General features: G+C 43.2%; 1 protein-coding gene across 4 annotated transcripts in view; it reads left to right on the top strand.

The window, feature by feature from the left end:
* F13A1 (coagulation factor XIII A chain) overlaps window positions 1-26,327 on the top strand; it is a 76,758-nt gene that overhangs the window by 37,627 nt on the left and 12,804 nt on the right. For all 4 annotated transcript variants that reach the window (XM_054814599.1, XM_054814600.1, XM_054814598.1 and 1 more), the window contains 7 exons: window positions 4,360-4,467; window positions 9,336-9,510; window positions 12,739-12,877; window positions 19,287-19,390; window positions 20,186-20,274; window positions 21,239-21,392; window positions 21,971-22,258. In XM_054814599.1, coding sequence (XP_054670574.1) covers window positions 4,360-4,467; window positions 9,336-9,510; window positions 12,739-12,877; window positions 19,287-19,390; window positions 20,186-20,274; window positions 21,239-21,392; window positions 21,971-22,258 — 1,057 coding nt within the window. The remainder of the gene's footprint in view (window positions 1-4,359; window positions 4,468-9,335; window positions 9,511-12,738; window positions 12,878-19,286; window positions 19,391-20,185; window positions 20,275-21,238; window positions 21,393-21,970; window positions 22,259-26,327) is intronic.

Genomic DNA, 26,327 nt, shown 5'->3' with positions numbered 1-26,327 from the left:
TGCACCATTCCTTTGGTTGTGTCAGCACCGTTGTTTGCGGGGTCTGACTGTCATCCTGACTGAGATAAAAATAACCCTTAAATAAGGTGGTGGTGGGGAGCAATTCCATAAGCTGATGGTGCCTCTGATATAAGAGATGTGGAACCAGATCCTGAGGCCAAAGCTGAGTGTGTGTTTAAGTTGACCAAAAATGCCCCCTCCTGGCCCTTCCTTCCCCCTGCAAGTGCCTGTGCAGCTGTGCAGTGAATCAGACTGAAGAGCTGATCTAGCTGAATAAGCATTTCCTTGAATTTTTTACTTTTTTTCCCCTGGGTTATTTTTTGGGCTTGCTCTGTTCCTAGATTTGGGATTCACTCCGTGACAGATGTAAGAGGGAGGGAGAGAGGGGAATGAGTGGCTGAATGTGGACGGTGCTGCTTAAACCAGCTACTGGATTTATGTACTAAGATGCTAAATATATGGCCTATGGTGGCTTGGCCTGAGGTGCTTATATTCAGCAAATGTGGCACCTTCCTGACACAAACACCAGCTTCCCTAGAGAAACTGCATTATTTATTTGGTTTTGCTAGGAGGTAGTTCTGTCTGGGAGGTTAGGGCTGTTCCATATCCCTTTGTCACGTACTTTCATTCCTGTGTTGTCTGCAACTGGAGGACCTGATTTCTCCACTGTGCTGTGGGACACCTTTTCTTATCACTCTCCCATGTGAAAACTGAGTGTGGCGGATGCATCTAAGGGGGCCCAAGCCAAGAGTTTTAATGGGATCAATCATTTTCTATGGGTGTAACAGACATCTCAAACTGCAAAGCAATAGAGAAATGTTTTTCTGGTTCCCTCACTTTCAGTGAAATGGAGGATGTGATGTTCCTGATTTTACCCTGACAATTTTCAGCCATTAAAAACATGTGTCTTCCTCATTTTCAACAACCCTGGATGTTAAGAATAAGAGCATTGCTGTGAGTGAGTAAAAGTACTACTAGTAAGGCCTGTGTTATGAGTACATCATACATGTATGCATCTTGTATTTATGACATATAGCACTGTACAGCAGTGTAAAAAGCATAAGGCCACGTACAGTCCTAGAGGTGAAAGGTATATGGTCATATACTTGTGCACGGTAATATTCTTAGGCTAAAAATTGCTTTGAACAATGACAGCTGGAAGCTTTAACTCAGGTTGTAAATTAAAAAGGAACATACAGTTCAAAACTGGATTACTAGTGGGAGATGTTTCTTACAGCTGCTGTCTTTAATGAGCGGCATCAACATGAGACAAGGAAAGGCAAGAAAAATGGACTGAGGAAGAAAAAACAACAGACCAGTTGAAACATGGCTGTAATGAATGAGGATGGAGGTGTTCCTTGTAACATGACTGTGATTCCTTTCTTCTAAGAAAGTGTAAATAGCCAGTCACTCAGAAAAGCCCAAAGGGGGAATTTGGTTTTGGAAGAAATCTAGGCACACAGGAATTCTCTGGCTGAGAGGTGTTGGAAGTTGGATGCTATAATGATCATTTAACACTGCTTTTTTTGTGAGAAAAATAAAATAAAACAAGTGGGCATAGAGTTCTTGTTGCCATCCTGAGTTGTCTCACATCCACACGTTGAGCTGTGTTAGCTTTGCAGCCCACTGTGCAAATGTAGTTTTACAGCACATGCATTTGGTCAGGTCAGACCACAGACAATAACAGATAACATCTGCCTGCAGCTGACCGTGAGAAATACAGCCCTTGTTCATCCAGTGCAAAAGGTGATACAGCCCCTTTTACTTTGATTTAAATAGAAAGTCATCTATTAGAAACAGGTTAGCACGAAAGAAGATGCCCACTGAAGGCCAGCCTGACTAAATGCATTGCACAGTAACACAATGCATGTCTGTGTGCAGACAGAACCCCTTTGCCTGTGTGTTTTCTCACACCTTGTTTTCTGTCTGCAGTCTTTCCCAGGTGGCTCTGCCCAAGTTCCTTGGTCCTTGAATTTGATTCATTTCCATTTCTGCTTGTGTTGGGCAGGCAGTGCCTGCGCCTGGCCCAAGTTCACTCACCTCTCCTGGCTGTCTACTGGGGCTCTGGTTCCTCTGACATTTCAGGGGTGTTCAGCCTTACAAGTGCTATGTTTCTATTCCACTTCCCTCCAGACAGCATTTTCATGCCAAGATTGAGAGCAGGAAACTGATGTAGTTTGATTTAATGTTTTTAAGTATCTGGATAGTGAAGAAGGGCAAAACTGGCTTTAGAGTTAGGGCTACTCTGCATCCTACACTACTGCAATAATATAAGGCAGCTAGACTTTACAGCTAGTCCTATGTCTCTTCTCCTATTAATACAGTTATTTCACAAGCATTCATGTCATTTTGTAAACACTAAGGTGGAAGGCAACAACCCTGAAAGCAATTTCTTTCCTCTTTATTCTTCCTGTATATGCTGGCAAGACTGACAGCATCTCATAAACTGTAGATGAGAAAGATTTAATTTGCAGGGTAAGCTTCACATTGATTTAACTCAGGTCTTAGGCACTGCTGATGACTTGAAGTACAGAAAGCAGATTTTGATCCTGGTGAAAGTGATAAATCATTGGGCCAGCCCAGAAGAAAAGTGAACTTGAAGCAGGAAGGATGGCTATGAGGGCCCTGACTTTACATTGTCTGTTGTGAGGATTCTCCTGGGGAAGGAGGGTCTCCACAGCATGGTCATTCACCAGAGATTATTTACATCACACGCTGGTGGAGTGAACTGGAGAGTCTACCATGCAATTACGCAGCTTCCCAGGGATGAAACAATATTAGGAATAGGTCTCTGGGAAACACTGACCCCTCTTTTCCTACTTGCCCAAACCCCATTAATTCAGTTTTGGTCAGACTAGGAGGTTACTTACCAATGAATGTCTGCTCCAGAAAAAGTAATTCGGTGGAAGTGTGGGTGGTGGTGAGAGAAGGGTGCTGCCTTGGACGATGTTTGCTGAAAAGGATCCATACCACAGTGGTACCCTGCGCAATGAGAGCCAGGCAGGCCCAAGGCAGGGGCGAAGAAGAGGACTTCCCTTTGGCAGGAAATGGCTGCGGGTGGTGAAACACGATGGTACCTCCGCTTTCATTGCTTATGCCAGAGCTCGGCTGCTGCCTGTAAGGGCGAGGCCAAAGGGTACGTGGGCTCCCTGGGATGTTACCCCCATCCCTCCCATCTTCCCTCCAGCGACGGCAGCAGTCTTGACTCTTCAGAGCTTCAAGCTCTCTGGTCTCACACTTCCTCCTCCTCTGCCTCTCCCTGGGCTGCCAAGGCAGCAGCTCGGCCTGGGGTCTTCCTCAGGAGGCAAAACTCCGATGGCCCTCATCTGCTAAGGAGCCTTAAGTCAGGCTGGAGACAGTTGCAAAATCAATCCAGCTCTAGTAGCAGTGTGAGAGCAAAAATCCTGTTAGCGTGAATCATATCTTTAAGGATGTAAACATAGAACATAAAGCTTAACATGGCAAGGGGACGAGCTCTGTGGAGTTTCTGTCATAGCCTTGAATGTTAATATAGGATTATGTATGTAGAAGATACTTGTTTTATTAATGTGCATTTCCTTGTCTCCTACCGTTTTCCGGGGACAGAGGTATTTTCCTTTGCTATGCAGTTTCTCCTAAGGAAAATGAAATACATCACAGGGCAAGTTCTGTGACAAATGGTTTCTGGTCTATTTAGGCACCTCTGCCCTCAATTCATTCTTGTGCTTGTTCATGCTGGATCGAAGAAACTGTACCTTTTCACTCTATTTTTGAAGAAGACTACTTTAGGTCACTTGGTATTTTTGATGCCTAAGTTTCGTAGACCAGGATTAATCTATATAATCAGCTTTTGACTTGTCAATTTTAAGCATATTTTAAAATTAATTTAAAAATGTGTCTTCAAATTAAATTCGGCAAACCATTAATTGTTCAGCTTCCCAGCATTGCATTGCCTGTATCAGAGAAGTCCTGAAATTAACAGGTCTGGAATCTGTGAAGGACACGAAGTCCTTCGCGAGCAGACTAGCTTCTTGTAGTTATTATTATAATATCTTCCTATTATATACTTGTTAGCACTTAAAATTTTATGTCCTGTCAGAAAGGCTGTGTTGTCATTTTAACCTTCTGGAAACTGGACTGAGATTGAATTCAAAATGACACTTTCTTTTCCCTTACAGCACCTCACATTTTTTTGCTACACATGGGTGATTATTCTAGAAGAAAACTTGTATTTTTAAACACAGAACTTTGCCTTGACCAGCTAATTTTGAAGCTGATCGGCTATTATAACTGCAATGAAAGATAACTTTTCCTTTGCTTTCCAGAATAAAAAGTGACTCAATTTTCCCTGTGTTTCCCTTTTAATTTTGTTTTATCTAGTTTGAAGAAAACATTCTGGATGCTTGCCTGTTCCTGATGGACAAGGCAGAACTGGACCTCTCTGGGCGTGGAAACCCAATCAAAATCTGCCGTGTTGCTTCTGCAGTGGTATGTAATGGATGTAAAAGATGTGTCAGAAGCAAATCAAAGCCAGGCTGGTTTAATTTGCCCTCATGCCCCTATGTGCTCACTCCAACAGGTGCCAGATCAATTGTCCATTCTGACCTCTGGGGTCTGGCACTTTATTTTGCTCCATTAAAGGTGGAATATTTATGTCAGCTCATTGCCTTTTCCTGGAAGTGGTACCTCACCTCATTTTAGACATTGAAATCCAGGCATGATAGCATTTCTTGTGACACTGCGCTCACTTTCCAGTAGCTGAGATAATTGAGAAAGCTATTTCTGCCATGTACAGTAAGGTGGCATGATGGGTGGAATTTGGGATGGGGAACTGAGAGACTTTATGTGGACTCCAGCACCTACCTCAATGGGGTCTTAAGACACTGCAATGGTGAGTGTTACTGTGTCTGATTTTTAAGCCTCGAATGGTCTAGTCAGGCTGAGAACATTTATGTGAGCTACCTTGGGCCCAGAAGAAAACCCTGTGAGATCTGTGATCTTAAACATGGGGTCCTCAAAACTTACTGCACTCAGAATGTAAGTACCTAAAATAACCAGAAGCAAAGAGAAAGGAGAAGACTTTCCACATCTCCATTTTTCCCAGCTGCTAGGCGCTAGGAGTCATGCTGTGGGTGCAAGAGCAGCCCCCTCCCTAATATTCAAGATGGAAGACTCATCCAGGATGTGGAAGGCAAAGGCTGAGTCCTCTCCTCTGCCTTATAAAGGTCTGAACTGATGCCTCTTGCTTCCCAGAAGAATACTCTAGTCATCGAGCTAGATGTCCTCCCAGGTCAGCTACTAAAACAGACTGTCCACAAAACATGGCTGCTGGAGATGGATGATCCTTTAACCCACTTGTTACAGTGTTTGTGCAGGCTTTGAGAGAATGAGCTCTTTGTCTTAGATGACATTGAAATAGGATCTCCAGCTTCTCACTGCCACATGCTGATTTTTGCTTAACATCATGTTAAATAGAATAGCTTCAGCAAGGATTGAGAGCACCCCTCACTTGTCTTTCTCTTTTAACCTTTTGGTTAGTTCTTTCACCACAGATGTTAGAAACATGGCTTCAGACCTTCAGATAGAAGTAAGATAGTTCCCACAACACTGGGCTAGTAGCTGAGCGTAAGCAATCCAGCAAGTTCCTGGAATGTGTCGATGATAACTTTCTCCTCCAAGTGATAAAGGAGCCCACGAGGAGAGGTGCCGTGCTGGATCTTATTCCCACCAATGAGGAGGGCCTGGTAGGGGACGTCAAGCTCAAGGGTAGCCTTGGCTGCAGTTGACCACGAAATGGTGGAATTCAGGATCCTCAGGGCAGCGAGGAGAGCACTCAGCAAGCTCACTGCCCTGGCCTTTAGGAGAGCAGACTTTGGCCTCTTCAGGGATCTGCTTGGTAGAATACCATGGGACAAAGCCCTGGAAGGAAGAGGGGCCCAAGACAGCTGGCTAATATTCAAGGGTCACCTCCTCCAAGCTCAGGAGCGATGCATCCCAACAAAGAGGAAGTCAAGCAAATCCACCAAGAGGCCCCTGTGGATGAACAAGGAGCTCCTGGGCAAAGTCAAACAAAAAAAGGAAGCCTAGAGAGGGTGGAAGCAAGGGCAGGTAGCCTGGGAGGAATACAGTGAAACTGTCCAAGCAGCCAGGGATGAGGTTAGGAAAGCTAAAGCCCTGATAGAATTAAATCTGGCCAGGGATGTCAAGGACAACACGAAAAGCTTCTATAGGTATGTCAGTGATAAGAGGAGGACGAGGGAAAATGTGGGTCCCCTCCGGAATGAAATGGGTGAACTGGTTACCCAGGATATGGAGAAGGCTGAGGTACTCAATGACTTGTTTGCCTCAGTCTTCACTGGCAAATGCTTGAGCCACACCACCCAAGTCACAGAAGGCAAAGGCAGGGACTGGGAGAATGCAAATCGCCCACTGTAGGAGAAGATCAGGTTCAAGAATATCTAAGGAACCTGAAGGTGCACAAGTCCATGGGACCTGATGAGCTGCATCCGCAGGTCTTGAGGGAACTGGCAGATGAAGTGGCCAGGCCACTCGCCATCATATTTGAGAAGTCCTGGCAGTCCAGCAAAGTTCCCGCTGACTGGAAGAGGGGAAACATAACCCCCATTTTTAAGAAGGGTAAAAAGGAAGACCCAGGGAACTACAGGCTGGTCAGTCTCACCTCTGTGCCTGGCAAGATCATGGAGCAGACCCTCCTGGAGACTACGCTCAGGCACATGGAAAACAAGGAGGTGATTGGTGACAGCCAAACACGGCTTCACTAAGGGCAAATCGTGCCTGACAAACTTGGTGGCCTTCTATGATGGGGTTACAGTGTTGGTGGACAAAGGAAGAGTAACTGGCATCATCTACCTGGACTTGTGCAAGGCATTTGACACTGTCTCACATGACATCCTTGTCTCTAAATTGGAGAGACATGGATTCGATGGATGGACCACTCGGCGGATAAGGAATTGGCTGGATGGTCGCACTCAAAGAGTTGTGGTCAATGGCTCAATGTCCAAGTGGAGAACAGTGACGAGTGGTGTTCCTCAGGGGTTGGTACTGGGACCGGCACTGTTCAACATCTTTGTTGGCGACATGGACAGTGGGATCAAGTGCACCCTCAGCAAGTTTGCGGACGACACCAAGCTGTGTGGTGTGGTTGACACGCTGGAGGGAAGGGATGCCATCCAGAGGGACCTTGACAGGCTGGGGAGGTGGGCCTGTGTGAACCGCATGAAGTTCAACAAGGCCAAGTGCAAGGTCCTGCATGTGGGTCGGGGCAATCCCAAGCACAACTATCGGCTGGGCGAGGAATGGATTGAAAGCAGCCCTGAAGAGAAGGACTTGGGGGTATTGATTGATGAGAAGCTCAGCATGAGCCAGCAGTGTGCGCTTACGGCCCAGAAAGCCAACCGTGTCCTGGGCTGCCTCAAGAGAGGCGTGACCAGTAGGTCGAGGGAGGTGATCCTGCCCCTCTACTCCGCTCTTGTGAGACCCCACCTGGAGTACTGCATCCAGCTCTGGGGGCTCCAGTACAGGAGAGACATGGAGCTGTTGGAGCGAGTCCAGAGGAGGGCCACAGAGATGATCAGAGGGCTGGAGCACCTCTCCTATGAGGACAGGCTGAGAGAGTTGGGGTTGTTGAGCCTGGAGAAAAGGCAGCTCTGGGGAGATCTATTTGCGGCCTTCTGGTACCTAAAGGGGGCCTACAGGGAAGATGGTGAGGGACTGTTTATCAGGGAGTGTAGTGACAGGACAAGGGGTAATGGGTTTGAGCTGAAGGAGGGTCGATTTAGATTAGATGTTAGAAAGAAATTCTTTACTGTTAGAGTGGCGAGGCACTGGAACATGTTGCCCAGAGAGGTTGTGGATGCCCCCTCCCTAGAAGTGTTTAAGACCAGGTTGGATGAGGCTTTGGGCAACCTGGTCTAGTGGAGGGTGTCCCTGCCTGCAGCAGGGGGGTTGGAACTAGATGATCTTTGAGGTCCCTTCCAACCCTAACCATTCTATGATTCTATGATTCTATGTTAAGGCAGAAGAGCATGAAGTTTATTAACCCAAAGGGGGCTTTGGATATTACTTAGGTTTTGAGCCACTCAGTCATTGTAGGGAGGTGGAGAAGTTCACCACTGGAAATCCAGAAGTCAATGGACTTTAGGTCTAATCTGCAGGATTAGGCTACAGCTGGGTGGGAGTTTCAGCTTTCTGAAATCTGGACCTCATAAGAAGCGGCCAAGAGGTGTTCAAGTCCCACCCATGTTCCTTACCCTCATTCTTGCTCAAGATGTGATGTGGTAGAGCTGAGCTCGTCTGAGGAGGTGCCCCTGTGCTGGGATCCTTCTGAGGCTTCCTGATGTTGTAGAGCAGGTAGAGTCACCCCCTTCTTTGCCTCTTTACAGTCAGAGCAGAGCTTGAAGATCAAAATGCTGCCCTGTCCTTGAATTGCCTCTTTTCTTGGCATGTTTCCCACAACAGTGAGATGGGCACAACCCCTTAACCCTTTGGTTATGACTCTGAATACTTATCTTTATTCAGTCCTAGGGTTCACAGGAAGTCGATTTTCCAATTATAAAACAGTAGTTAATCCAGCCAAAAGCTTTTAAATGAGAATTGTGATTTATTTGGCTGGCGTGTAGCTGTTCCACATTAGCATAATTAAAAGGTACAGAGCGAATGAGCTTTTTGCACAGCCTCAACTGGTTTGGTTCAAATTGCAGCTAGGAGATGTATTGCTCGTTAATGCCTATCAGTATAGCCATTAGTCAGCAAAACTCCTTGCTTTGTATATTCTTACCAGGGGAAAACTTGTACAGCAAATTCCTTCTTGTTTTCATGTGTGCTGGACCGAAGAAATTAGTTTCTACTCTAAAAATAACAGTGGACTGTTTCTCCTCTCAATCTGTTGTAAATCAGGAGTGATTTCATTAAAATCTCTGGGCTGATATGGACAGAAATAACAGATGATGTTAGGAAAGAATCCAGCTTAATATTTCTGAGGCTTGTTTATCAGTGTGTAACTGATCATGTTTATGAAAAATACATAGCAGTAAGCATGTTTAATGTTAATAAAACTTACTAAACTGGCAACATGGATACTCAGTGTGGTGATTTAATTTTGCCATTATTTTTAAGTGTTTGACCTTCATTCAAAATTGTTCAGTGATGGAGAATCCATGGCCCTTAGCAAGATTGTTCTATTCATCTCCTACCTTCATAATTAAACATTTCTGTCTTATTTCTAGCCTAAACTTGATTATATTCAGTCTCTCCCATCCTATCTTTGTCTGCTGGGTTAAAGAGCTCTTTATTATTCAGTCTCTGACATCCCTAATGCTCGTTTCCTTTGTCTTTAGATCAACTCCAGGGATGATAATGGTGTGATTGCTGGATCCTGGGACAATACGTACACTTACGGGGTCGCACCTTCAGCCTGGACGGGAAGTGTGGACATTCTCTTGGAGTATTACAGTTCTAAGCAACCAGTGCGATACGGCCAGTGCTGGGTCTTTGCCGGTGTCTTCAACACATGTAGGTATCAGTGAGAAAAGCTCCACCCTGCTGTATGATTCTTGCATAACAGAGAGAGCTTTTAGGTTAAACTAGCTAAAATACTTCCTGGCTCTGTGGTGTTCAGGAGTAAATAGCAGAGATACTTAAAAATACATGGCTAAAATAGATGCTCTTTAAATAAACTTTTGGCATCTCTTTCAGTTTGGCTGCTCTTCCACACAAATCTGTTAACTTTTTATTTGTTCAGTAAAATGCATTCAACTGGCTCACAGAAGGTAAATTTGGGAGAGAGAAAGTTATTCTTTTGGCACACTCCACATTTCTGCTAGGAAATCTGAGATTAACAGGGGGCTTCTTATCTAGACCTGCAACATGAAACTATTTCCCAATAGGGGATATATGATGGTGTCTCTGCTCCAGAAAGCCTAAATCTCACCTACTGAGGATTGTTTCTAGCAAGACTGATGTGCACTGTCCCAGCACCTTTCTACTGAGCACTGTTAACATTTTCTGTGGAGTTTGTGAGCAAGAACAATGAGGAAAATGCTGGCCTGGTTTATGAGTTGTCTTGCACTACAAGGTTAAGTCTAAACACACTTGCTCGAACAAGAGTTCCAATGTTGCAGCAAACAGGGTGTTGCAGGTTGTAAAACCCAGTAGGGAAGGCCGTGTTGGATTGGTCCCATTTTGTTACTGTCTCGCACTTGCTAACAGCAGCATCCCAAATGAACACTGCTAATACACTGGAAGTCACTGCAGCGTACTAGGAGTCAAGAAAGACCCTGGGAGTGTAAAAAATGTCCATTATACAGGTAATGGAGACCAGACATTGGAAGCAATGCTTATGTCAGTGCCAGTGTAGAGCCAGTCAAGCAGTTCCTATGCTTATGGCACTGGAGCATGAAGCAGCTGAACAGAAACCAAAAGTAAGTGCCTTTCTTAAGCCCAGATGATCTTCCTTAGAGGCACTTACAACATATGCATTTAAGTATCAAACCAGGGGGGACCAGATCAGCTTAGGACCAGGGGGACACAATGGGTATTTCTGCAGGCTTGGAACGTACTTTGCATCAAGTACTTTTCAGCCACAGCTGAAGGTCTAAGCTTTGGTCCTTGTATTTAAGATGTGAAAAGGAAATTACAGAAAATTACCTGTGCTGGCAGGTGCTCTGTACTCCAACACAAGAAATGGTTCATTTTATTCCTGGTGCAATGAGGTAATCTGCAATTACCCACATCCAGAGAACCTGAGACACGTCTGCTTCCTTCCCTGCCTGAGGTCGCATGATCTGTACTTGATGCTCCTCAGCCTCTGCACAACACAATGGGTTCGAAAAGGCTCTTGCAAATGTTTCCTATGGAAGCAATTCCTCACAGTGGCTTCCACCCGTTGCCTCATCTGGAGTTCTCTAGATGACAGACACGCACACCAGTTCTCCCACCTTCCCCCCACACTGGTCCTGAATCACTGCTATGCAGCATTTTGCCTGCAGGCCACTGTGAAACTGGGGCGACGCAGTGGAGGCCTGGAGCCTGTGTGTTAAGTGGAGAGGCGTATTTATCTGGGGCAAAACTAGACTCGGTTTGCTGACTAAGTTAGTCAAGTCAGAGACCTGGTACTTTGTACTGCTGCAAGGATTGCTGAAGTATAAAGTTTGCTGAGCATTATGAAATGAAAATGTTGCCCAGTGGCTAATCTAATACGTAACCACTGACACATCCAGCTGCTGACAGCTGCACAGAGAGGACAGCAAAGGTCCAAACAGCCATGTGCAACTAAAAGGGCATTTTTGAGCTGATTTTGTATCTTTCTCAGCTGCCAGTATTTTATCATTGTGACCAGTCCAGCTTTCCAAGGTTACTATATTGTACACTCTGGACAGTCATCCGTTAAAAATGCTAAAACATTCTGAAAAATGGTCATTAATCTTGAAATTGTCAGACAAATTATTTTCAATGAGCCCTGATGGCTCATGTGCTGGAAGCCTGGGAGGGCACCTGAATTAAGTTTAATCAATAGGTACATATGGTATTGGATGCATCCAGGTAATTTGTCATCCAGGAACTTGAAATGAATGTGTGGCATTACACTTTCTTGGGAGTCACAGTAGTGACACTAATGAATATACAAAACCCAGCCATAACAGCAAGGACCATTCAACATCGCAGTGTCAAAACTATTTTTTAAATAGGATTTTCAATAAAAATGTTTCCCCCTCTCCAAAAAAAAATCCTCTGTTTTCTGCAGAACCATGTTGGCTCCTAAATCAGAAAACAGGAATTTTTTGGGCCAAGAAGCAAAGCATTTCACCTGAAGAAGCTGAGATGATGTGTCACCCTGCAGCCCCACTCCCCACCCCGTGGGGCCATATTCCATGCCTATTTATCAGCCAGAGTGCACCACAAACACAGAAGCCTAACGATGCACTACTGCACTTCAGACATAGCCATAGCATTTCCACGTATCTCAAATGTACCACTTGCCAAATGGGAAGTAGAGCCATCAGTGCTACATTGTGATGGTCTGAGATTTAGGGGTAGGGGCTTTTCGGGGGTTTTTTATGGTCCTTTTAAGATCCTTTAAGCGAAGGGACTATTGACTCCAAAATACTATTACTTAGCAATCAATACAAATTATGTAGTGCATTTTGTTCAGACTCTCTAACTCTGATGTTTCACTTGCAGATAATGCAGCTTTCCCCCCTTGTTAGCAATAATTTTCTGCTTTATTCTTTGTGTTCTCCAGATGCCTTCTGATGGCAGATGTCAAATAGGAAAACTCCAAATCAACCAGGAGGAGACACTTTCTACTGATTTTCTTTTTAGCACAGTCTCATGATTCTCCTGGATTACTGATACTAGGAGATCTAATATATTTTCCATTTCTTGCAAGCTCAAACATTTTTCTTTATATCACTTTTGGTCATGCAGTGGACCCATTGCACCCAGATTTACCCTGAAAAGCTACAGTATGGTCACTCTGCAAGACTATTCCAAAACTATTGGTAATCAGCTGCTTAAGTTATAACCGTTGTACCATTACATGTCTTGAATGCTCATCATTTTGGGACCAAATAAAATATTTAACATATTCTATATAAAGGCAGATAGAAGGAATTATTTGGGTTGATCTGACTGAGTTTTTCCATTTTATTCTAGTTACTAATAGTTTCTCTTTACTCATCTTGTCATCCATGACCACAGTCTTCATATTTGTCCTTCTCATCACACTTCTCTCTGCCACAGTTCTGAGGTGCCTGGGGATACCCGCAAGACTTGTTACCAACTATTCTTCTGCCCATGATAACAACGCCAATCTACAGTTGGACTTCTTTCTGGATGATGAAGGGAAAGTGGACACTAAACTTACAAAAGACTCTGTTTGGTGAGTTCTCTGGGCAAATGCCTTTAATGTGTCAACTATATAAGTAGTAAAAAACATGACAGCAATGCCTGTGGTTTATTTATTTCTCTGTGCATTAAAGAACACCGCTAGCTTATGTAAAACTGAATGAATGGACTGTTAGTAGGCTGGCTAATATGAAGTGCTTGTCATGTAAAGAGACGTACCCTAGGGGATCCCTCTACTAATGTTACCATTCAGTATAGTGCGTATTTAAGCACACTGGCAGAGAGCTGGAATGGGTTTGTGCTCCTTAGGGCCAGGCCATTTCTAAAAATGGAAAGGGTTAGGATGGGCACTTCCATCAGTCTGGAGCCAGGCTCAAAGGGATACCTCAATATCTGTGGAAAAATGCCCTTCTTCTCCTGCTTCTGCCCAGTTCCCGTATTTGTAGGCTAGTTTTACATTGTATACATGCAGTCACTGTCGCAAATAGGTACTTTACAAAATAAATCCAGTTCAGCAGAAAAAGAAACAAGCCAAGGTATCATACAAGTTACTGAAGTGCTATCACCAGATTTATAAAAAGAAAACTCCCTAGGAACAAGAAATGGAGTCTATGTATTCTTTTGGAGAAGACGGTGCTCTAACTTCCTCCTCAAACTCTTACTGTCTCCTGTCTGACAGGAGAAGTGTAGCATATATTGATTATATGCTCTGTTCAGTAGAAATTATGTGTGGGTTATTTGGCCTCAAGCCTGTTCTCCTTTGAGTGAAGCAGTGAATGTGACCTCTGTATATATTCCTATTTTCAGGACATACTTGTCCTATTCATTGTTAATATACCTGATTTGTGTCAATGATATCTTCAACTCATCAGCATAGCTGCTCATCAGCATGTTTCATTAACAACTTAATCTCTGGAAATCTTTATATTAAAACTGTAATAAACCCATTCTGTGGTGGAGAAAATGACTGAACCTGTTGCTGTAACCTCTTTTATGTGATTTCCATGATCTGCTACCAAGAGGGAATCTAAGGAAAACAACTAGGTTCATTTATATCTGAAGGTTGTATCACAGCATCACAGAATAGTTGAGACTGGAAGGGACCCCTGGAAGTCATCCAACCCCCTTGCTCAAAGCAGGGTCAGCTAGAGTAGGTTGCTTCAGGCTGTGTCCTCTTAGGTTTTAAATATCTCCAAGAATGGACACTCCACAGCCTCTCTGGGAAACTTGTGTCGGTGCTCAACCACTCACAGTAAAAAAGTGTTTCCTGTGTTTCAATTTGTGCACATTGCTTCTTGTCCTGTCATTGGGGGCCACTGAGAAGAGTCTGGTTCTATCTTCTTCCTCCCGATTCCCTAACCAGACTTTTTTTTTTTTATACACATGGATAAGATCCTATTGAGCCTTGTCATCTCCAGGCTGAACAGTCCTAGCTCTCTCAGCCTCTCCTCATCCACAGCCTCTAGTGTTTCAGCCATTCCTTCCAGTCTTCTATATCAGCAAATTTGCTGAGGGTGTAGTAGGTCTTGTCATCCAGGTCATTAATGAAGATGTTAAACAGTACTGGAACCAGTATCAACCCCTGGGGTACACAGCTAGTGACTAGGCTTGAGCTGGAGTTCACACCAGTGATCACAACCCTCTGATCCCAGCAGTTCAGCCAGTTTTCAATACACATTACTGTCCACCTATCTAGTCTATACTTCAATGGTTTGTCTGTGAGCATGTTCTGGGGGATGATGCTAAATTCAAAAGAGAAACCAACCCCCATGCACTGGTCTCCCCTTGCCCACTTAGTCATTCATTTCATCACAGAAGGCTATCAGGTTGGTCAGGTGTAGTTGGCTCCTTGTAAATCCATGCTGACTACTGCCAGTCATCTTGTCCTTAGTATGTTTGGAAGTGTTTTGGAGAAGAATTTGCTCTATAACATTCCAAGAGATCATGGTGAGGCTGACAAGTCTATAGTTCCCTGGGTATTCTTTCTCTTTCTTGAAGAAAGGAGTGGTAGTTGCTTTCTTCAAGTCCTCAGGAACCTCCCCCAATCACCATGACCTTTCAAAGATAGATATGAGTGGTCTTAAAAATGACATTGGCCAGCTCCCTCAGCACTTCTGTGTCCATTCCATCAGATCCATTGGACTTCTGTGCGTCCAGTTTGTTTAAATATTGTCTAACTTGTTCCTCCTCTACAGATGGTAAATTGTCATTACTCCAAACCTCCACACTGGTCTCAAGGGGCCATGCTTCCTGACAGCACATATCAGTAATAAAAAACAAGGCAAAGAAGGCATTGAATACTTTGGTCTTTTCTTATTCTTTTGCCACCAGGTCCCCTGCCCCATTCAGCAGCACACCCACATTTTCCATAGTCTTCCTTTTGATACTGATGTACTTGCCTTTCTTACTGCTCTTCCCATCCCTTGACATGCTCCATGATCTGGCTTTTGGCTTTCCTAAACCTGGCCCTGCATGCACAGACAGTGTCTATATTCCTCCTGGTCATCTGTCCCTGCTTCCACCTCTTGTGCACATTTTTTTGTGTATGAGTTTATTTGGGACCACCTTGTTCACCATGCAGGGCTTGTAGCACTTTTGGTTGATTTTCTGCACATAGGGGTGGACCATTCTTAAGCTTGGAGGAGGCGAACCTCGAAAAACAACTAGCTTTCCTGGGCCCGTCTTCTATCCAGAACTGCCTCCCATGGGATTCTTCCAAGCAGGATGTTAAACAGGCCAAAGCCTGTTCTCCTGAAGTCCAGGGCTGTGGTCCTGCTATTTGCCTTGTTCCCTCCTGTTAAGACCTTTGGGGCTCCCCAGTTTGCCAAGCTGCATCTGGTCTGTGTGACAGCAGGACCTCAGTACATCTCATGGGGCTGGTCCTTCTATGGCTTACAGAGCATTGAAGGAACAGTCACTCTTCTGAAACCTCCTCTGCGTATAAATGATGTGAAACAAGACCCAGTGACTGGCCGCCTCACCACTAAGTCCATATACACCCAGAAATAGATCATTGCCATGCTTCAAACTTTTCACTGTCTCATGTCTTCTTCTCTCCTTCTCCTAACCTGATCTATGAAACAAGTCTCACCCACTTTTGATGTTTCCTTTTACTTCCCTATCTGTCATTTTCCCAGCTGTTTCCCAAGACTTCTTAATTCAGTCCTGGTTTTTCCATTCTTTTGGAACAGGGCCAGATCATCCAAAATCATCCTTGCTCCACTGAAATCCATATGCAACTTCACACTAGCATTTCATCCTCCCATCCTACATTTGCTTTTCTTTGCCTTGATTACTTTTTGAACTGCCTTGTTCATCCTTTTATCCTCCTGGTGCGTTTATTAGTACATGGTGCACATAACCCTTTGGGCATGAGTTAATATATTACACACCTCTTTTCATTTCTCCTCTGTGTCCTTTCTCTTCATTACTCTGTAACACTCCATGGTAGCTCACATGCCGACTTTAAATGGCTTGTGCCTTAACCTTGATTTTATTTTTAATGTCTTTCTTATTTCTTTTCTTTTCCTTTTTTTTTTTTTAAGAGGACAAGCTCAAAGTATTTATAATGATTTTTTAAATGTATTTCTCACTTTTATTTATATTCTCCTGAAAACTGGAAGCAAAGCTCTTTTTTCTTTATTAATATATCATTTATATTGCCTTGTACTGCTGAAGCTGATCTGTCTTCAGGTTTTAAATATTCTCAGACTTCAGGGATAGTTGGAGCCAGGATTTTTAGTCCAATCAATCTCTGAGTGTGGGGCTCCCTCTGAATGTTATCTGACATTTATTTATTTTTATTAAAGATCATCTTCTCCTTCAGGATAGGAAACAACGACAACAACAGAACACATATACAAAATTACACAGACTTTGCAAAAAGTTATTTTTATAAAGCTGGCCGGATTTGGGTCCATCAGTACTGCCTCTGTCCCCTTACTTTGTTCTCCTTGTCTTTCTTAACGATGATATAAAGACACTTAAAGAATATTTCTCTTGGATGGGAATCAAGACTTACTCCTATTGTGAGGTCCAAGCAGACCAACGTCAGTACCTCAGCAGAAACTTGCTCGAAGTTACCTGGCACCACCAGGGGTTCATCCATGTCTAGGCCCATGGAGAAAGCCCTTCTGAGACCTCTCCTCTCCCATTCACTTCCAGCTCACTTTAATTTCTCAATAATGTTATCAGTGCCTCTCTCGACCCCAATGCCTGATCTTATTAGCTAATGAAAGGGCAGCAGCTGTTTCCAGCATGTGCCTGTCTCATAAGCAATACGAAGTACCTTTCTTAAATTGTCTTCCAGGCATAAAACCCACCTGGTCATCTTTTATTAATGTCCCCATCGCTTTGTTTAGTCTATTCGTAATTATCTCTGTAAATATTTAATGGTCACTACATTGATCTGTATGGCCATTCTTGCTTTCTTTAATGTCTCAGGCTTGCTGTAGAATACAAGAACTACAGAATCAGTTTAACAAATTATGGCTGGGAAGCCAGCTCCTCAGCTGTGCTCACTTCTACCAGAGAGAAGTTTCTGCTACATTTTGGAGAGGGAAATGTTCCCTTTATCCTCCTTTCCTTAATGCTCATGTGCTTTACAAGCAATGTCTTTCTGTCCATTCACATTCAATATCCGTAAGTGTATTTGTTATTTGCATGGCAGCAGACCTAAAAAAATTGCCGTCCTGTTGCGCCCAACTCTACACCAATAGAAACCAATAAGAAATGTCCTGTCCCCTAGGATGAATATAGAAAAAAATGCATTACCTAATTACAGAATTGAATCAGAGCTGCCATTTTCCGCATTGTTATCCCCCGCTTGGTTTTATCATCCTTCCCTCCTGCCTGCTCTTCAGGTTCTTCTTTCGCAGAACACAAAGCCAATGACACATCTGAGTTTGATTCAAAGTGAACGAGTGAAGGTTTCAGGGCAGGGATTGTCTCGCTCACATATTGGCATAAGTTTTCAAAACCCCACCTGCCACAAAGTGCATCCCCATTCTCTGGTTCCCCTCAGCAAAGCTCTGTGAGCATGATTCAGCATTGACTACTCTCAGAAGCATCAAAAATTCTCTGAGTGTGCGTCATTTTCCTTGAATAATTCTTTTTTCTGTAGTGCTGCTTCATTAACTCTCCTAACTGACAAGTTTTACCCTGATCCAAGCTTTCATTTCCACTTTGAAATGTCTTGTTAGACAAGCCTCAGATCCTTCCGACTCTGCTCCATGGCTGGTTTTCACCTATTATTAATGAAATAGTCAGAGTTTAACAATCCCCATTTTGGTTGCTAATATCATTGCATTTACTAGGGGCTGTATCAGTAGCTACACAGATGTAATTTTATTCATATCCGCTGTAGGATATGTATAATTTGCAAGCAAAATTGCCCCTCTCTCTACTCCTTCCTTTTATTTTTTGCAGTAATTAAATTCAAACACTTTGCTCACTTTACTGCAAGACCCTCTTCCTAGATTGTCTTTTTTTCTTGCTTGTGCTCTCCCTTGAATGCTGGTAGCATTGCAGGAAGCTACAAGATCTGTTTTTCTTTTCTGCTCATCTTTGAAACATTCTGGACAGACTGTGTGATGGTGCTGTAGTGGGGGTTTTGGGGTTTTTTTTTTGTTTTTTTCCTGAGCATCCAGCCAAGTGAGGACATTTCAGCCCTGAGGACCTAGATGAACCACTCTCAGAAATTCACCTGAGGCCCATACTGTCCTGGGCCCTAAAGGCAAGACTTGTCCCACAGTGGTTGTAGGTGGGTTTTATGGAAAGCTGTATGTTCTAGATCTGACTTCCCTTATTGGCACGACCAATTGGGAAGACCTTATAAGGAATCCACCACAATGAGGATAGTCTTATAAAACCTGTGCAGGGTCCTTTTCTCAACCAACATGGAAACTAGCTAAGCATATTTGTTTTGAGCCATGAAAACAAAGCTATACACTGTATGTTATGGAGTTGATTCTGAAATCTCTTCAGAAGAGGTGCCAAAGCTTCAGTCTTAATAGTTATAAAGCAGACCAAGCTTCAGTGGCTTGAAGAAGATTCAAAGCGTGCTTTAGCAAGCAGACTGAAGTAGAGGTATCTGGCTGGAAAGGGACTGTAGTTTGTGTAGCTCTTCATATACCCCAACAATCTCCAAACACTGGAAAGTTTTCTCAGAGACATTTGCATTCAGAACATAGTAGAAGAATCAAAAAGCGTCTTCAATTTGCAGTCAAGAAACTACAATGAAAGATTGTGGCCTTCAGGTTTTAACAGGTAGGTCCCAAACTTTTAGACCTAAAAATCTATTCTCTAAAAAAAGCCAACTTTTTCACACCTAAATTGGCAAATGTTGTTATTGGAGCAATGGCAGGACATAAATATACAGGTTTGTTTTGGTCTGTATGCTTCTTTCAAAAAATTTAATGTTCTGGTCTCATCTCTTGTCTAAGGAACTATCATTGCTGGAATGAAGCTTGGATGACCAGACCTGATCTTCCTGTTGGTTTTGGAGGATGGCAGGTTGTTGATGGGACACCCCAAGAAACCAGCGATGGTAATGTTGCTTGAAGTCCTCCTTAACTCTCTTTCCAATGCTTGGGTTCTTTGTGGCAAACAATAAGCTAAGCCATATGCTGGTGACAACTTCTTGCACCAGGTAACCACACTCACCTGTGCTCAGGGCCTTCTCCTGATTTGTTTTGAGCTCTAAAATAAATCTGTCCTTATTATAACACTGCTTACGATGCATGTGCACAAAATCCTGCATGAGAAGGGCACTGTTTGGTACAGAAAAGACGTAGTCCTGTTGCCAAAAGATCACTTCTAAAATTTTAGAGAATGTATGCAGGAGCCTGGTCAAATTAATTCTCCTTCATTATATGTCAGCCAGTTTCTACAGCCCTTACTAAACTTCCTGAGCAGGCAGTAGAGAGGAGAGAAAAAGTGAAAAGCCACTGCTATTTCTTCCCGCTCCTTGATTTTCCAGTTCTTAAAAGACATTCTTAGCAAATTTGCAGTGAGATCTTTCTCAGCTTGTGGTATAACTGAGCCCTCCCAAAATTATCTGCTTTAAGCAAAACCAGCTTTAACTGCATTTCAAGCACTTGAGACTTACAGTGGACTTTACAGTGCCATGAAGGTACTGAACCATTAGACTGTTTCAGACTTGAGTCTGTGGTGTTTAGAAGGCTAGCTACAGAAATTAATCTTTTCACTTGGTCAGGAGTTCTCGTAAACTATTAAAAGGGTTCACCAAACCCCAAGAATTCTTTTTCTTTAAGAAAATATAACATTTTGACATGTTTTTAAATTAATTTAATCTCTCAATTTGTCTGTCTTCTTCCCACAGGTATGTACAGGTGTGGCCCAGCCTCAGTTCAAGCCATTAAACATGGTCACGTTTGCTTCCAATTTGATGCTCCCTTTGTCTATGCCGAGGTACATACCTGAAAATTTTTAGTGCGTTGAGTGATATCAATGAGACCATAGGTGAGACAGAAGATAGGGCTCCACTGCAATTTATGGACTAAAAAGTTACTTCACGTATACTCCATGTCAAAGAAAAATCTCATAATTATATTTTGACATGCAGGCTAGTAGATGTGATATGGCTCTAATGAATGACAGAGATTTCTCTAATCTCTGCTCACCAATGTAATAAGCAGAAAAAGCTGCTCTGGCTCAGATGAAACTTCAGGCTGTGGTCATTTATCCATCCCAGATTCCAGCTATGCTGGCAAATGAGTTACTAGCTGTAGCTGCTTGTCTTCACCCCTTGTTAGCTGTTACCTCCTTCTCAGGCTTGCCAGCAAAGCTGCTTATGTTAAGGTTCCCTTGCTTATTTCAGTGAAAATGGTTGCACTGATTTTAAAGAAGTCTTTGCTCATCATGTTCATTTTGGCTGCAGTGAGTCAAGGAGAGCTCACATGGGTGGTTTGACTGGCAGATCTGAGAAGGAAATATCTCCGTGAGGAGTGAGAGGGCCTGGTCTGGAGTTTTAACCTCTGGCACCACCAGAGCTGGTGTGCCTAGAATTGCAGCAGCTGTAGAGCAAGTCTCTCTCTAATTGAATTGTATATAGCTTAGGACAGAAGAGAATAAAGATATTTTATCTATGAAGCATTCCCCTCTCTATGGTCTAAAGCTTTTTGGTGCAAGTAATGTGTAATCATGCACCCCAAGTCCAAATGGTATCTCTGTAGCCTACTCAAGTTTATGCTGTCGTTCTGGAGCTGTGAATAGTAAAATTAATCTAGTCATTATTGTAGCATATGACTAATTCCAATGCGAGTAATTAATGGGACTTCAAGTCAGTGTGCCATTGTTTTGAGGGGAGATAGGCTGGTTTCCCCTCCTCTCTCTACTTCCATGTATCTCAGTCCTTTTTCATTTAATTTTGTAGGTGAATAGTGATATTGTTTATTCAAGAAGGGAGAAAAATGGAATCCAAGTGATAGAAAGAATTGACACAACCCACATTGGGCAGTTGATTGTGACCAAGAAAGTTGGGGATGATGGAATGATGGAGATTACTGAGGAGTACAAGTTCCAAGAAGGTAACCTGAAATGGGGTGGGATCATACTGATCTACATTTACCTCACTCAGATCTTGGATGGTGGATTTACAGACCTCTGGCACTGAGGGAGCTGCATGAAAAGCTGCCAAGGTGCCCTCTGGAACTCTTTATTTGTAACTCCATCCCAGAAACACTGCAGATGCCTTGATAACAGCACAGACTTTGCTACTCAGAAATGCTTTGGACTGAGTAAGCTGCAGTGAAAATAAAGGGTAGTCATGGAGTAACTCAAAGCATTCAAAACAATTCAAGGCTTTCTATGCAACTGTTTAGATATTTCCTACTCAGGCCAGATGTTTGCACAGTGTAAATCAGTGTAGCTCCATTAATATCAATTAAGCTAGGTTAATTTATCTGATATGGCTTGAATCTTTAAGACCAGCTCACTTGGAATTTGGGAAGTTCTCCTGATATTAACCTCCCTATAGGAAGGTTCACTGCCCTCATCCATTCATTTCAGCTACCACAAACTATGGAAGATACACCCTTGTGATCGGTGAGTGGGCTAATGCCCTACTCCTATTTCTCTTCTAAATTTGATTTTCATTCATTTCTAGGCTCAGCGGAGGAGAGATTGGCTCTTGAGACTGCTGTGATGTACGGTATTAAAAAGCAAACTACCCAAGATACTGTGTATCAGCCACAGACGGATGTTGAAATGGAATTCCAAGCGCAAAAGGCAGTCCTTGGCAGTGACTTTAAAGTCACTATAACTTTCAGGAACAAAAGTCGCAACTACTACACTGCTACTACATACCTTTCAGGCAACATAGTGTTTTATACAGGAGTCACAAAAAATGAATTCAAGAAACACTCTTTCAATGCAAAACTGGAACCCTCTTCATGTAAGATTTGCATAGTTGTTTTCAGACTTGCTAGCTTTTTTCTCTGTGTCATTAACTGTCACCAATGTCTCTACCCATGGGTAGAGACAATTCTAGTAGCTAGGGGTAGGATACTCTACTGGGTATCAGGAGGTTCCACTCTCAACTCTGGCCCTGCTGCCAGTGTCGTTTAGAGCTGAGGCTGTTTTCTTCAAGCTGTTACTCTCTGCATAATGCTCTTACACCAAGCTGCATGTCTGGGAACTGTTAATTTTTCTTATTTAGTACAAAAGAAAGCAAAAGAGTGCAGGTATTGAGCTGCAGGGTAATGTTTTTCATGCCTTTAGCCTCCTAGCAGTATCTCAGTAAGTGAAGGAAATGATCTGGTTCCCCAGGGTGTCATTTACAGGGACAAAAAGGTGAATATCTTGTCATACCTGGAAGAAGCTGACAAGATCAGAGTGGGTCCAAGTGCACATCTGGCTTTGGAGGACTGGGTGGTTCAGGATTTTGTATTTACAGTGATCTAAGAAGTTGATCTGTAACTAAAATGTGCCTCTATAGAGCAGGGGCATTTGTCAGCTGGGCAGGCACCCCAAAGGTGAGTTATCTTTACAGATACAGTGTTTGCCTTTACTAGAGCCCTCTGGACTGCGAAGGGGAGATGCTGCTTCCCCCATCTCATGAGAAGAGCAGTTCCTGGCAGTGTAGCTCATGTGTCTGAGGGCAGGATTTTGCATTGCTCAAAGTAGGGAAGAGATATCTTCTCCTTTTTTATTTTTGACATAACCAATGTATTTCATGGCAGCCATGGCAGCCCCATTTGGAAAACAGTCAGCAAGTGTTGAGGACCTGCTGTACTCCAAAGCGCTATGGAGCAGGCTGGTTGTAGATCCCTGGCTTCTCCAGCGACAAGTGACTGCCAATCACTTGTTCTCCTGACAGGCCTGTGCTCTTGGGTCTCCAGCTCAGCAAAAGTGATGAGAACATGCTCTTATGGAGGCTCAGTCAGAGGATCCTCCATTTGAGTTCCCTACTGAGAGAGTCAGGAGCAATGATTTTGCCTTCTTGGCACTGCCATTGGGCAAAAGCAATCTCTGCCGAGCACAGCGGGAGCGGCAGGACTTTGGGAGGCCAAAGGATGGGCCTCCTGATCTGGGTCTGGTGCTGGATCACAGCAACCCTGGCTGAGCTCTGAGCTTTCTCATCTGTCTTGTCTATCTCATCCTACTTCAGGAGACACTGTGAGCCTTCTGTCCTCAAAGAAGACGAGTTTTGTCTCAGTGAGAAGCTTCCATTGAACCATGGTTCCCACTGTGGCTTGAAAAAAAAAAATCCTCTGCTTTCTTCCTCACTTTGAGTGCCATCTAAAACTGCACCTTTTTATTTGGAGCCGATTAATCTCCATAAAGTAGGAGTCCACTTACAGGGATCTACAGGTGAAGGTTAATAAAAATTCTACCTCCAGTCTATAACAAAGTCCTGAAAGCTGCTTGCTGGTTTTCTAACTCCCCAACTCATTTGTGGGGGGTCTGGAAATGGGCGTTAGGTTGTTCTAACACAGCCTATCAAAACACAGTGTGGAGGTTTATGTTGGTTTGCATTAGTTAATAAATACTTGATCTGAAATACTGCAAAACTTTTGGAGACTTGGCTAGGTACAGTAAAAAAAATCAATTTCAACTGCTCGGTCTAAATTCTGTGCCATTTCTTTGATGGGCGAATATTCAGTCATCTTGTAGGAGATGTGTGAATACCTGCTACACTTTCTGGTTGTGCTTTGTGCTTGGTTCCAGGACTCACGTCTGCTCTTGCATCAAAGGTCTGTGTAAGGTATTATTACCTAAGCCACAGCTTCTGCAGTGCTTCGAGGCTCATCTATCTCCTCTGTGTAAGAAATGAAATGAACAGATGATGTTTAAGCATCACTGAGCCTCAAAATTCATTTTTGCTAAGTTTGTAAAAAGCTTCTTGAAAATGTGCTGGAAACTCTGAATTGACTGACAGTAAGTGAACACAGACTAGAGAGAGGCACCTGAGAGAACAGAGCACGGATTTTTTTGCCTGTGTACCAATAGTATGTCCCCATCGCTGCCTCTGGCCAAGGAGACATGTTTTAAGGTACTACCACCTTTCAGGATGGAAATTAGCTTATATCTGAGCTACAGCCATCCACTTGTGGAGCACTTTGTCCTACAACAGGACAAAAAACCCTCACAAGTTATGCCATCTCTGAAAGTGATACATCAAACCTAAGCATGAATTCTTTCACCTTTGCTTTGGGAAGGAGTATGTGTGCAATCAGGAATGGTTTCTGAGCAGACGGGCAGTGTGAAGGGAGGCAGCACAATCATTTGCAACTGTGTGAGAATACTCTGTCAGGGGTGTGATGGGAGGATACTTTCCAAGGCACTCAGGTAGAATCCGTAGGCTTTGTTCATGGCAAGAAGTGTAAATATATATATCTGGAAGTAACAAAAAATTACAATATAATAAAGATGTGTCAAAGGCATTCTTCCAGTTCGTGCTGCTGTAAGAATGAAGCAAACTTAGTTTTCAAACAGGAAACGAATGCATGATTTTCAGAATAATGATTAAAGGAATTGTGTGGGTTGAAAACATCTTTGAGGATTTGAATAGCTTAAACCTTCCAGTACCTTCAAAGGTGCTCTTGTATCTACTCGGTTATATTTAGTTTTCTCTATTTTTTTTGAAAGGCCGTAAGGCAGCTTGATGTTGTGTCTCCCTTGGCTTTTCCAGGTGCAGTAAGTGGTACTGGCAACTTACCAGCACAGCCAATGCTAAGAAAATTGAAGTCTATTCTTTTTTTTTACCTGTAGTGATTAAATTTAAATAGAAAAGTTCCTCTTTCCTTCCACTGTAAAGTAAATTTCTCTTAGATTGTAACTAATTTATTTATTTGTTTGTTTACTTTACACAGATGAGAAATACCTTGCCTGATTTATAATTTACAGTTTGGGGCATTATGGGAAATTCTTTTACAAGAGATACAGAGTGAGAGGGAAGGAGGAAAGGGGAGCACATCAAGTAAATTTAAGGCTGGCCTGGTAAATCCAGGTCAGGTGGTCACCAAGGGAATAGCTTTGAAACCAAATCAAGGAACTGGTTTTGATGTGAGCGGATCAAAAGAGTGAAAGGGGTGAATGTCATTTACCCAATTGAGTTCAGTTATCTCAGTGTGTACAGTGTATGTCACAAGTACAGTGCAAATAATGGATAACAATAATAATCATAGTTAACAGATAGGAGATCTTGATAAGTTTACTAGGGTTACAATGAATGTTTATAGAGGCAAGAGCTCCAGATCTATATATTCTGCCTGGTCACTTAGTTAGCACGTCTGCTTCTCTGCGTCACATTCTCACACCATTGTTGGCCTGGGAATTGTGGTTCAATACAGTTAAAATTAATGATTCCCTGCATCTCAACCATCTAGCCTAGGGGGACTTGTTTCTTCCAATAATTATTGTCAGGGAGCATGTGAAAGCTCTTTGGAGGGCATGCTGGTGACAGGAGGACCTTCTTGATAAATTTTGCAGGCAAGTCCAGTGTAGGACAAAGGCAGATATCCATACATGAGCTGGAGAGCAGGTGGCCTCCCAGGTAGCCTGCATGGGCTCACAACCCCCAGTGGCTGCTCTGGTGGCATCCCTGGTGGCATCCCTCTGCCTGGGAGAAAAGCAGAGAAAGCACAGGAATAAAGTGAAAGAGCAAACATTTACAAGGGTGACACTCAAAAGTTGGTTTGGACCTTCATGCCCAGTATCTATTTATTGCCAGTCTTGCTTCTCACTTATTTTTTTTGCGTATTGCATAGAAACCTTCAACAGTGACCTGGGCCCATGCTGATGGGCACTGGGCAGAGGCTGTGCACAATCCCAGCCCTTGCCCCAGGGAGCTCACAGCGTAAATGGAAAGAGGGCAAGATAAGAGGGTGAATGGTGAGGTGAAGAAATGAAGATAGTTTGGGCAAAAACCCACAAAGCCATTTTTTGGTTGTGGACCACCTTTTTTCCAAGGCAGTCATGTAACTGGGACTGGCCATGATGGGAGGAGTAATTAGCCATTA

Source organism: Grus americana, chromosome 2 (assembly GCF_028858705.1).
Source record: "Grus americana isolate bGruAme1 chromosome 2, bGruAme1.mat, whole genome shotgun sequence".
In the NCBI taxonomy this organism is placed as follows: Eukaryota; Metazoa; Chordata; class Aves; order Gruiformes; family Gruidae; genus Grus; species Grus americana.
The sequence above is the reverse complement of the archived record's forward strand: the minus strand, read 5'-3'. Positions and strand labels throughout refer to the sequence as shown.